We start from the raw sequence: 10,943 nt of genomic DNA, 5'->3' as shown, positions 1-10,943 counted from the left end.
ATCCAAATGAGCCGCTGCTCCTCGTTCTCTGCCATCGCATTTATATTGCTGTCACTGCTATCTAGAGTACCTAGACCCCGGTCTGTACCGCCTTATCCCCTGCTTGCATTTCTCATCTTAAACAGATGTCAGCATCAAGCCATGAGAGTTATCTTCAGCGAGCTTCCATACGTCCAGGCACAGGATTAGACCGAGAGCAGCAGATGGGTGAGGCTTTTCAGATCATCAGAACTCCATCTATAACCCACACGTCTTATAACTTATAGAGTATCTCTATCTCTATCTCTATCTCTTCTAGTAGATCCGTCACTACTCGACGCCGCAAGCCAGCTAATATTACAATTCTCCTGATCTTACAATTCGCTATGCTCCGTTGGAGGCGGCCGTCCACTGTCCTTTGCCAAATTCACTCCAATCTTCTTCCGCCACTTCTCCCACAGCGCCCAGAACTCCTTCTCCATCGGCTTCTCCACTTGATCGGGTAGTACGACCGTATACTCGACATGTAATTGGCCATACTCCTCTTCCCCAGCTCTTGACTGCTCCTGCTCCTGCAGCCAAACTGGCATGCCCTCGCCAGCTACCACCTCCACCTGATTCGGCTGTATCACCTCTCCTCTCTTCCTTCGTAAACGCACAACATGCCCATCCAGATGGGTGAGATTTCGCTCCCAATCACCCATCCATGCCTCTCTTAAACCCAACACCTCCTTCCAGAACATATCCCTCCCTTTCCTCCTGAAGAAAGCTCCATCGGTCCGTTGCCCCTCATCACCATACTCCGCCTCTTTTTCGCCCACATTCACCACGAGATCTCCAGCAACCCAATCTGGGCTCTCGTCCGCTTCATTCTCGTATACGATTCGGCTACCCTTTGGCATGCCCTTCTCGATGTGCAGCGTATGCGATGCCATCTTCTTAACCACTCTTGAGCCCCCACATACCTTACACGGGTGCTTTATAGTCTTTCCTTTACCACCGCACTTATCACACCCCATCTGCGCCTGCTGGAATATGCCCGGCGCAAGCATATGCTTCTGGATCACCATCCCCCTCCCACCACACTGCCCACACGTCTCCACAGTCCCATCTGCACTTCCACTCCCCTCGCACTCTTCACAGATTTGCTGTTTCTCAATGCTGAACTCATGCTGGTGTCCATTGTAAAAGTCACTCAGGGGTACCGAGATTCGCACTTCCATATCTGGCCCTCTCCGTTGCCCAGATCCGTGTCCGAAGTGTCCTGAGCCGCCGAAGAAGCGGGAGAAGAGGTCGAAGGGGTCATGAGAGCGGCCGCCTTGTCCACCTTGTTGGTGTTGTTTTAGGCCTTCGTAGCCGTATTGGTCGTAAATGCGGCGGGTTTCGGGTTCGGAGAGGGCATCGTAGGCTTCGGCGATTTGGACGAATTTTTGGGAGGCGGATTCGTTGCCACTGCAGAAACGAAGAGAGTCAGCTTTGGTTCTCTATTTAAATAAGATTTGTTTTACTACGATTGGGGATTGGGGAATTTGGGCACAGGATAGGGAGGAGCTCACGGATTCTTATCGGGGTGGTATTTCTTGCTGAGGAGGCGGTAGGCTTTCTTTATCTCTCGATCTGAGGCTGATTTTCCAATGTCCAAGAGTTTGTAGAAGTCTTCAACGCAGAGGACGAGTGGAAGGAGGAAGCCTAAGATGAGAGCTGGAAGGAACATCATCTTGAGGAGTAGGACGTGGGCGAAGCCTCATAGGCGAACGGAGAGCGGGATACAATCCCAGTCTAGGATCTCAATGAGATTTAGGACCTTGGGCTGGATAGTTGTGAACAAAAGAGCTCGTGGTACGTGGTATCAAAGAGTTGAGCAAGATGCTACCGTGGCTAGATTGGGCGCAAACATTTGTCTTGGCATATAAGATTAGATTGCGCTACAGGTGCGAATTCATGAGGCCACGCCAGCCGCAAATGAGCATCAGCCATCAGCACACGATGCTTTGAAGTAGATGCATTCCGAGAAGCCCATGTAGCTAAGTGAGGAAGACATCAAGGACACCCGCAGTCGAAGCCTATGACCTCCTCCCAATAAGTGGCCCCTGTTAACCCTCTAACCACCACTCCATTTTCCTCATCAAGCCAAGTGCAGACTTCTTGAAGTTTGCTACGACCAAATTCATTATTCCATGGCTGTTGCTCGCTGGTTCCAGAACTGATGCCGCACAGATCTTTCTTTTCTTTGTTTCTTAGCCTAAATGTTGCTTGACGTGCTTGAGTTCTTCTCCAATTCACCCGGACGACTTCTGTTAGCCTTCTCATCACCACACTGAATTCCCTCATGGCAGCCAACAACATGGACACGATCTTGCAAACCGTTCAGGACATCATCGGGTACCGATTTAGAGAGCAGCTGATCTTATGGGAGGCAATGCAAGCCGCTGGGTCCAACGTACGCTCCGCAGGTGATCGGGTATTTGTGGATGGCAACAAGAGACTTGCCGTAATCGGGGACACAGTGCTCCAACTTGTCCTTGCTGAGAGATGGTACAGTGGCGGGAGTGTCAGAGGTGTTGTTGTCGGCGTGTGCACAAGCTTGTAGATAGCGTGCTAATGCAGGCAGCAGAACGATTCAATCAGACCCTATCTCAAGTTGCTTCCAATACCAGTCTGGATAGGGTTGGACGGCAACATGAACTTCATAAGTGCGTCAACACTAACCCATCCCAACGTCAATCGTGTCGCCAACCACGATGGCTGCGACCATTGAGGCCATTCTTGGGGCGGTATATTTGGATAGCAACTTGGAGAAGGTCGGAGAGGTGATGCAGACTTTAGGTCTAGTACCCCTGGCTTCACATGATGCAGGGGAGAGTCAATAGATGATCAGGCACATGGCGCTTAGCAAAGCGAGACAACATTATAGATACGTCACAAGTTCAAGCGGTCCTCTCCCTCTTTGCGCTATCCCAATACTACATTCGTGAAATCACGGTACGGAGCCGATGATTGCAGACTTTCGCATCTGGACATAAATAGGTAGCACGTGTATGAGAATGGCAACGTGATTAGACGCCTCTTCGTACAGTAAAGCTTGCGAGCTCGATTGGTAAGTAAAGAAGGCGCCAAATTCCGGCGTCAGATATAGTAAGATACCAATCAAGTCCACCGCAAAACTTCAGGAAGCATGCACATCCCTGCATTCTGCATGCTTAATAAGTAATCAATTAGAGCTCGCGGTAGGGCAGACGTCTGGTATCAGGTACGCGTGAAAGGAGAGTGCTCTTATTGGACAGCCTTATAGGAACCGTTTGATGGACTATTTCGCTCCGCTCCGCTGCACTGGTTTGGATTGGACATCTGTACCAAAGCTTGGTGGCAACAACAGCCTGTAGGCTGACGAGTGTCACTATGTATGCAGGAAGGCCTCACGAGGTCTTCGAAAAGCTGCAGTCTCGGACGGTCGCGATCACTGACGGCCAATCATTCATGAAGTCCTCCTATGGTTCGTTGCTGATGGTCGGAAAGCGCTCGAGCCGTCGGGTGACTTCGGCCGCCTCATGACGCAGTAAGGCCCGAGCGACGGTTCGAGCAAACGGTTGTCTGTCATTCGCTCTCGATCTGTTGCGATGGCAGATAACCAGGCCTCGAGATACCTATCGGAAAACTTAGCTTGTGACCGATCTCTGTCCGTTTAGTGCTTCATTGCTGCGCACATCTGTGCGACAGACCTTCGTTTGAAGATGTTATGCAGCATACGTTCCGCGTGTTCTGCTAAAGAATACCAAAAGAGGGTATCCGTATACTCGGTATTGTCAAACGGACGCTCTATGGCTGCCCTTCTATTCGGGTTTCGCATGTGCGCTCGAGATCTCTCCGCGGTACGACGTATGGCCCAAACTTTTAGGTGCAGCTGGCTTATGCACGCCATCCTTTGCGCAGCATGACATGGCATCTTCATAAGGCTGGCGCTTGGCGTATCCAGGCGATCTCATGTCGCTCGGATCCGACGACCTAGGTTCTTTTCGCTCTCTCATACCACTTTCTACCCTTTCTCTCTCCTCACGTCCACGACGCCTTTTTTGACCAAGAGCTCGTCAAACCTGAACGACTGAGGCGGTGTGAGAAATGAGATACTGCAAGACTACCCGGAGCAGCCAGAAAAGGTGATATCCCCAGAATACGGCAGAAAACGGCTTCGAGAAGAAAAATTTCGGTGCTTTATTCGGTTAAATGCCAGGATACTTGTACAAAGAAACAGGGCGGCGGTCTCAATTACCGCATTGTCTGAAGACCGTCAGACATCTTGCCAGGAAGTTGGCATGTAGAAAGGCGTTTCTCCCAAAGAACCCTACCAGAGCCACGCCCAAGAGCTGACTTGCTGTCTTTGAGCAGCTCAGCTTCAGTTCATCACTCTTATTGGCATCGCAATTTTCGCGCTTGGTATCTATTTGCTTCAAGGGACACGATGTGAGCGCCCATGATAGCCACATTCCTCGACCTTTTGCGTGCGCACAGGCGGCGTGTGGATCAAGGTCGGTCTGTGAGTACTCCATGCTCCCTCTGAGCAGCCACCGAATTGATTGCCGATACTTGTACCGCTTGGGGCTAGGAGTGCGTTGAAGCCTGAAGCTTGGGGCTTGGCAGCCGCGAAGTCAACTTGATACTTAGTCGATCGCCTTTAAGCTCGATGTTGAAAGCCAGTCCTTCCTTAAGAGGCCCTCCGTTCCTTGGGCAAAAGCATAGAAGATCTGTGGTTCTCCCAATTACCGAATACCTACTTTATCTGGCAACTCATAAAGATGCAGATCATCAAGCTCGCCTACGCGCCTCTTCGCCGATCGGGTCCCGGCCAGCGAAGCCGGAAGCGATGCTCGCAATGGCTTGAGCACTTTAACAATCGAACTTAATGAAGCCACAGTGTGCTCGTGATGATTTCCTGTCAAAAAGCTTACCCCCACGCGTCTGCCCAAGATCCGCCACTCGGGCACAATTGCAGATATTGACAATCGTGATTAGTGGGATCTGACAGAACAAGTCCCGAAGCGTTGTGGGTATCGAAATTCGTGGCACCTCCTCTTCTCCCAGTCATCGGAAGTTAGAGAAAACACCGAAGATACCGCATACGGCGTGTCAGCTCTTGCTCTTGTTTGTCCCCCAGAGATGATCGTACCGAAGGTGTTCGCTTGCACGCCTACTTTCTCAGCCAACCCACTGACCGGGATGCAAAACATACAAGCAGAAATGCAAATGCCGCGGGATGCCTCGAATAATATTAACACGATAGTGCCGTAGTACGTATATCTGAGTGCGCAAGATCAGAGCAACGGAAGACTGGGTAATTAAGGATTAGCAGAGCTAGACAAGGGGCTATGAGTTCCTGGGACTTTTAGTGCGCTCATCTCTTGTTGGAACTGTTGAACATTTCCCAGTTGCTTAGCCAAGAAGGGCGACAGAGAATGCTCCACAACCTTCACTGAAACGAAGATGCTCAGTGCGGACTGTCAGCTGACGACAAGGGTCTGTCCCTCAACCAAAGGCCAGCCCCATATACTCATGCTTAGGCATTGACATGGGAAGAGCAGTTTCTGTTGTCCTGTCACTGTGAGGCTGTGAGCAATAATTTTTTTGGTGTCAAAAGAAGCGTCAAGGTCTTAGGTTGGTTCCTAGTTGCTGCCCAATTGGGGCCAATTGGAGGAGAAGGAGATAAAATCCTAAAGTAGTTTACTTTAGATTGACGGAAGAAAGATCGAAGGGGGAAGAGGAGGTCAAGGAAGCGAAAGGGTTTGATCGACGTGGAAACGGAAGCAATCAGCCAATCAGCCAATCCAGCCATCAGCCAATCATCTAATAGTAATCCTGGCATTAGTCGTAGCGAAGAAAAAGTAAGGAAGTAAAGAGTAAAGTAAAAAAAAGGTAAAGTAAAGTAAGGTAAGGTAATCCCTAGATTTTGGGGGCTGATATCGATTTGTAGCGCAGAATACTGCATTGATGGCTTGTCTCCCAACCTTGTAAAAGTAGGTAGGTACGAGTACCCCTGCAACTTCGTTACCATCGTTCCCAGCGTTCCCAGCGTTCCCCCAGTTCCCAGTTCCCTGGATTTCTTTAGTGCCTGGTGGTTGCCTCCCAAGGGCTCCAAGTACCGAACCCACGCCCAAATGTTAACGCGCGCCGTTGACAACGATGGCACCAGATGGCAATAGCTTCATGAAGATCTGCATGCAGTAAAACATTCGAGGGTTTCTTCTTCGTACCTGACCCATCGAAAGAGAAGCTACCATACTCCTTCCTCCGCGATTGTGACGGTGTACAACAATTACATCGGCCATGCTATAAGGCCAAGGCGGCCCCCCCCCCCCCCAAGTGACGGCAGTGATTTCAGGATCAATAAACGTTCTTTCCCCGCGCTCTGCCTCTGGTCCCACCTACGAAAACAATCCTTACCAACCTTACCATTATTGTACATATCGTCGGCTTCTCATCTTTGCCTTTCTGACCACCTCAGTAGCCGCCTGTCAGCCTACTTGGCCTTCGGCATTTCATCCCCCCTTCCGGATCGACTCGTCGCCACCCGCACATCCAAAGAGAGAAAGAGAAGCGAAAGTATTATCAGAGTAGTGGGGAACTCCACACAGCCTTCAGCTCACCGCTGCACCCATTTTCGCCATTTTTCCACATCAAAAAGGCGCGAAATCCACCATACCTTGTTGCATCAATGTTCCGATGAGTCCAAAGCTCCACTGCCGAAGCAATAACATCGGCCCATAGTCTTGACGAGGAATACCGAAAACTTTGGGGCACTGCGCGTGGTGGCATGTTGGATAGAGCTGATGGATTTGGTCGCTCATGAGGGTCGCAATCAAAGAGATGGATGGATCGGGTCCGGAACCCAAAAGACAGCGTCTAGATTACCATAAACCGCAATCCCACGGTCATGCCACTACTCTACCACCACCTCCTCACACGTATCAACCGCCACAGCAACCGCCTCCCCCTCCGTCACCTTACGATGTTGGCCCGCACGATAATAGAAATCTACCAGACCCCGGCGGTCCCAATCCCCATGCCTACGTGCAAGAACATTCCGGCACGAGCACTCCACGAGACCAGCGATTTCCGCCTGACCCAGGCTACTCTCACCGAGGTAGCGCTTCGGTCGTCCCTCGGTCCCCAGATGGCCACCATCAATATCCACCGGGACGAACTTTGAGTATCGTTGAGGGCCCGCACTATCCATCTCAGTATCCTGTTGAACCTAGCGGGTATCCGCCACACGAACCACCGCCGAACGGTAATGTCCACCACGGCGGTCTGCCAATGCACCCTTATGAGCAAGCCCATGGGTATCCTCCACCACACCACATTGAATTTTCCCAGTCGCCGGTCACTGCTGGTCCTCCATATGGAGCCGGAAACTATGTAGGTCACTTCGGTCAAGCAGGCGCAAGGCCTCTGAAGAAAGGAAATAGGGCAACGCAGGTACATCTACGACTTTCGCTCTTCAGAGTTTACCAGCTGACTTGTTAGGCATGTGATGTCTGTCGAACGAGGAAAGCAAAATGCGATGAAGGTAGACCCGAATGCGGCTTTTGCGTGGAGAATAACATGCGATGCAATTACCAGAGTGTGGCGCCGGCGAAGTCCGTTACCTTCCCTTTCTTTTCAATGCAACTGATGTACTAATGCTTTACAGGGCTGATCGTGCGAATCAGCAAATAATCGACCAGTTGTCGTCTCACAAAGAGGAGATGAAAGCCCTCAAAGAAGACTGGGGTGGAAGATTTGACAAACTCGAGCAGATGATCCTGGATATGGGCGGTGGACGAAATTTGACCATTGAAAGACGTGACACGAAGCCACCACAGCTCAAGTTGGAGAGCCCTCCGGGACCGGCGACTGGCCAATTACCTGGAGGCGTTGACAATCTATCTTCAGAACCCACCGCTAAGGATACGGCAATTGTTGACACAAGTCCTGGTGGCTCTTTAACAGAGTCGACAGGCAGTGATCCTGTTGCAGCACGGACCAACGAAATCTACATCGCACACAATACCGCAGCTCAGAAGTTGTTTCGTTGGCGGTCTATCAAACAATTACTGCGACAATGCAGTAAGATTGAATTTTCCGATCGTGCGGAAGCCTATGTTATGGAGTTTGAGATCAACAAGGGCGTAATGAGGATCTATGGCAAAGGCCGTCAGTTGCGAGACTCTCCATATGCGTCTCCTACAAGCGTAGCTGCAGCCAGCCCCACTCCCAGCAATGTCAGCGGTCCAGGGGACGAGACTTCGACGGCTAGTAGTCCGGCCTCTTCACCACCCGAGAGCTTCTGGGGTACCGCTTTCATGCCCACTCCCGTGGAGATTAGACCCACCAGCGATGTGGGGGGTCTCGGTCCAGATAACACTTTGAAGCTTGAGACGAGAACGATATCCCGGCTTCATCAAAGTTACCTTGACAATATCCATATCCTACATCCTATCCTGGATCAGCGTGAGTTGACCCGGATGGTTGAGCATTTCAAGCGTCGCCACAACCCACACCCACACGATACGAATTCATCCAAAGTTGGATTTGTAATCCCAGTCAACGCCAATCTCGATGCTGTACGAGACCCGCATGCGATTCTCAACAGAGCGCAGAAGCGAAAGCACTCTGACGGACAGTATTACGGCGCGTTGGGCGAGTCGAGCCTGGCGCCAAGTCCGATGAGCCCAAAAATTGTCTTGGAAAAGTCTCCAGAAACGGCTCTTACACTCCTCGTGATGGCCTTGGGAAAGATCTGTGAGTGTAGATCACCACTTCCAGGACCGGTTCCGGACAACATGAGAGACCCTATGAATCACACAGCGCATCCTTATTCGCCTTCCAGAGGTCAAACAGACTCGCCGCCGCCCCCGTATTCTCAACCGATGCGACATTCTCCATCTGCTTCATCCCACTCGACTGCCAGTACATCTGCACCTTCTCCAATGAGCGCTGGTCGAGTGGCTGGGTCAAGTCCAAGGTCTTCGGTCGGCGAGCTATCTTCCGGCGCCAGGAACGTCGATGTGATACCTGGGCTGGCTTATTATGCACAAGCCACGGACATCTTGGGCAACCTTACTGGCTTCCAGGAATTGATCTACGCGCAGTGCTGTCTACTTGCCGGTCTATACGCAGGTCAACTGGCGAACACCTTGGAGAGTTTGACTTGGATACAGACGGCTAGTAGAGTATGTCGTTTTCTTGTCTCAGAGTAAGTTTTGACGTGTGTAGCAATTGGTCCTGAAACTCACACTGGCACATTAGGCCATCCTTCACGAAAATGAGAGAAGCAAAAAAGAAGTAATCAAAATTGCGTTCTGGTCAAGCTTGCAATTGGAGAGGTAGATCCATCATTTATGGCACCCTGCAATCTGATCTGACCAATGACAGTGACATATTGGCCGAGCTTGATGTTCCTCCGAGCGGAATACAAAGCGTACTGACCCCTCCTGAATATCCAAAATCAATGGCCGATCACCCAATTGCTGTCTACGACGACCCGGGTAAAGCAAAGGTCATGACATATTATTGTTTCCAGCTCATGATGCGGAAGTCGCTCAACGACATTCAAACAGAGCTTTACAGTAAGTCTCGAAGAAACAACCTTGTTCTTTTGCCCGTTGATAAGACATTAACGACTGCTCAGAGGCCCCAAATTTTGAAAGGGTGACTCGTTCTGCCAGCCTGATCAACGCTTTCAATACCAACATATGGGAGTGGAGAAAGATGCTCCCTCAAGATCTGCAATGGGAAGACACCGAACCCCCAGCCCGGTACATCAATGACGCTCGTTTACGTGGAAAGTTCTATGGCGCCCAGTATATCATCCATCGACCTTTCCTACACGCTGCACTTGACTTTGACTTTACTGCTTCCGACGTTCAGTCCCCAAACCACGAAAATGTTGAAGTTTCTCAAAACGCACTCCATCAGCCCGTCCTGAGTCCTGACACCCAAGCGGGCACCATGGGACCACCAAAGCCCGTCTCTGATCCGGGATACCACCGTCGCACCGAAACCATCAGTTTCGCGGTCAAATGTATACGAGCCGCCGAAGAAAGTACTGTAGCTTTCGACGGGATCCTCGACCATAGGAGATTGGTAGTCACGAACATAATGGGTACTGCCCACGCCCAATTTGGAAATTTGCTCGTACTCTCAGCAGCATACAAATCCAAGACATTGGGTCAGTACGTGGAGCGTGGAAAGCTAAGCCATCTCTTTGATCGGACGATCAAGATGCTGAGTGACCTCGCCCCTATATCACAAACGCTGGCGAGAGACTCTTTTATACTACATTGGTTGCGGAAAGTGGTGTTTGAAGGCGCTGATACCTTGTCGACCTCCTTTTCATCCGAATGAAAGCTTCCAACCGCTTCAAACGACGGCATTGGCCATGCCGCTCATACCATTCGCAAATTTGGTCGGAAACCAGACGAAATCATCGAGACATCTCTTCGCGTGTCTACGATTACCAATCCTCAACATACCTCCATCGTCCATCGCAATTTATCATACCGGGCAGACCTTTTCATCAAATGCATTATTCACGCGGCGGCCTCTACATATCGAATCCAGCATATATCGCCATCGTTCTCGCAATAGATACCACTAACGCCGAACAGGCTTTGCAATCACGTTCACACACGCGTGCTACCTCCGCGCTGAAGCGGTCAAGCTGTCCCGCTCAGCCGACACATACATTCGTTTCATATGAATCCATGTCTGATCTACTATCATCTGTCTAATATCTCTGCTGCTTTCGATCCGGCGTTTCTGGGCGGCATCAGTGAGCGAAGCATACCATATACTCTCGGGGTCGGCTATCTGTCTGTCTGATCTAGACACCATCGTACTTATTGCGCGAGCATGCCATGGGACACAAAGCACACCATCTGCTGGGCGGGTTGGGCGGTTGCATTGCTAGCATTGGGCGAAGGAGGGGGCGT

At 50.8% G+C, this 10,943-nt stretch overlaps 3 protein-coding genes across 3 annotated transcripts; 2 read left to right on the top strand and 1 right to left on the bottom strand.

Annotated features, from left to right (window-relative positions):
• Positions 1–353: 353 nt before the first annotated feature.
• On the bottom strand, positions 354–1,696 carry HO173_002827 (uncharacterized protein; the record flags this gene model as incomplete). The annotated part of the gene is made up of 2 exons (XM_037304758.1): positions 354–1,431; positions 1,536–1,696. 2 exons carry the CDS (start codon positions 1,694–1,696, stop codon positions 354–356), a joined length of 1,239 nt encoding a protein of 412 aa, XP_037168251.1.
• Positions 1,697–2,308: 612 nt separating this feature from the next.
• On the top strand, positions 2,309–2,569 carry HO173_002826 (uncharacterized protein; the record flags this gene model as incomplete). The annotated part of the gene is made up of 1 exon (XM_037304757.1): positions 2,309–2,569. One exon carries the CDS (start codon positions 2,309–2,311, stop codon positions 2,567–2,569), a length of 261 nt encoding a protein of 86 aa, XP_037168250.1.
• A 3,581-nt stretch (positions 2,570–6,150) lies between these two features.
• On the top strand, positions 6,151–10,356 carry HO173_002825 (uncharacterized protein; the record flags this gene model as incomplete). Its single annotated transcript, XM_037304756.1, has 6 exons — positions 6,151–6,191; positions 6,819–7,446; positions 7,495–7,607; positions 7,661–9,205; positions 9,385–9,578; positions 9,641–10,356. 6 exons carry the CDS (start codon positions 6,151–6,153, stop codon positions 10,354–10,356), a joined length of 3,237 nt encoding a protein of 1,078 aa, XP_037168249.1.
• Positions 10,357–10,943: the final 587 nt, after the last annotated feature.

This window comes from Letharia columbiana (genome assembly GCF_014066305.1).
Source record: "Letharia columbiana isolate WasteWater2 chromosome Unknown Sc0000006_s0, whole genome shotgun sequence".
NCBI lineage: Eukaryota > Fungi > Ascomycota > Lecanoromycetes > Lecanorales > Parmeliaceae > Letharia > Letharia columbiana.
Note: the sequence above shows the minus strand (reverse complement) of the source record. Positions and strands in the feature narration are given on the sequence as shown.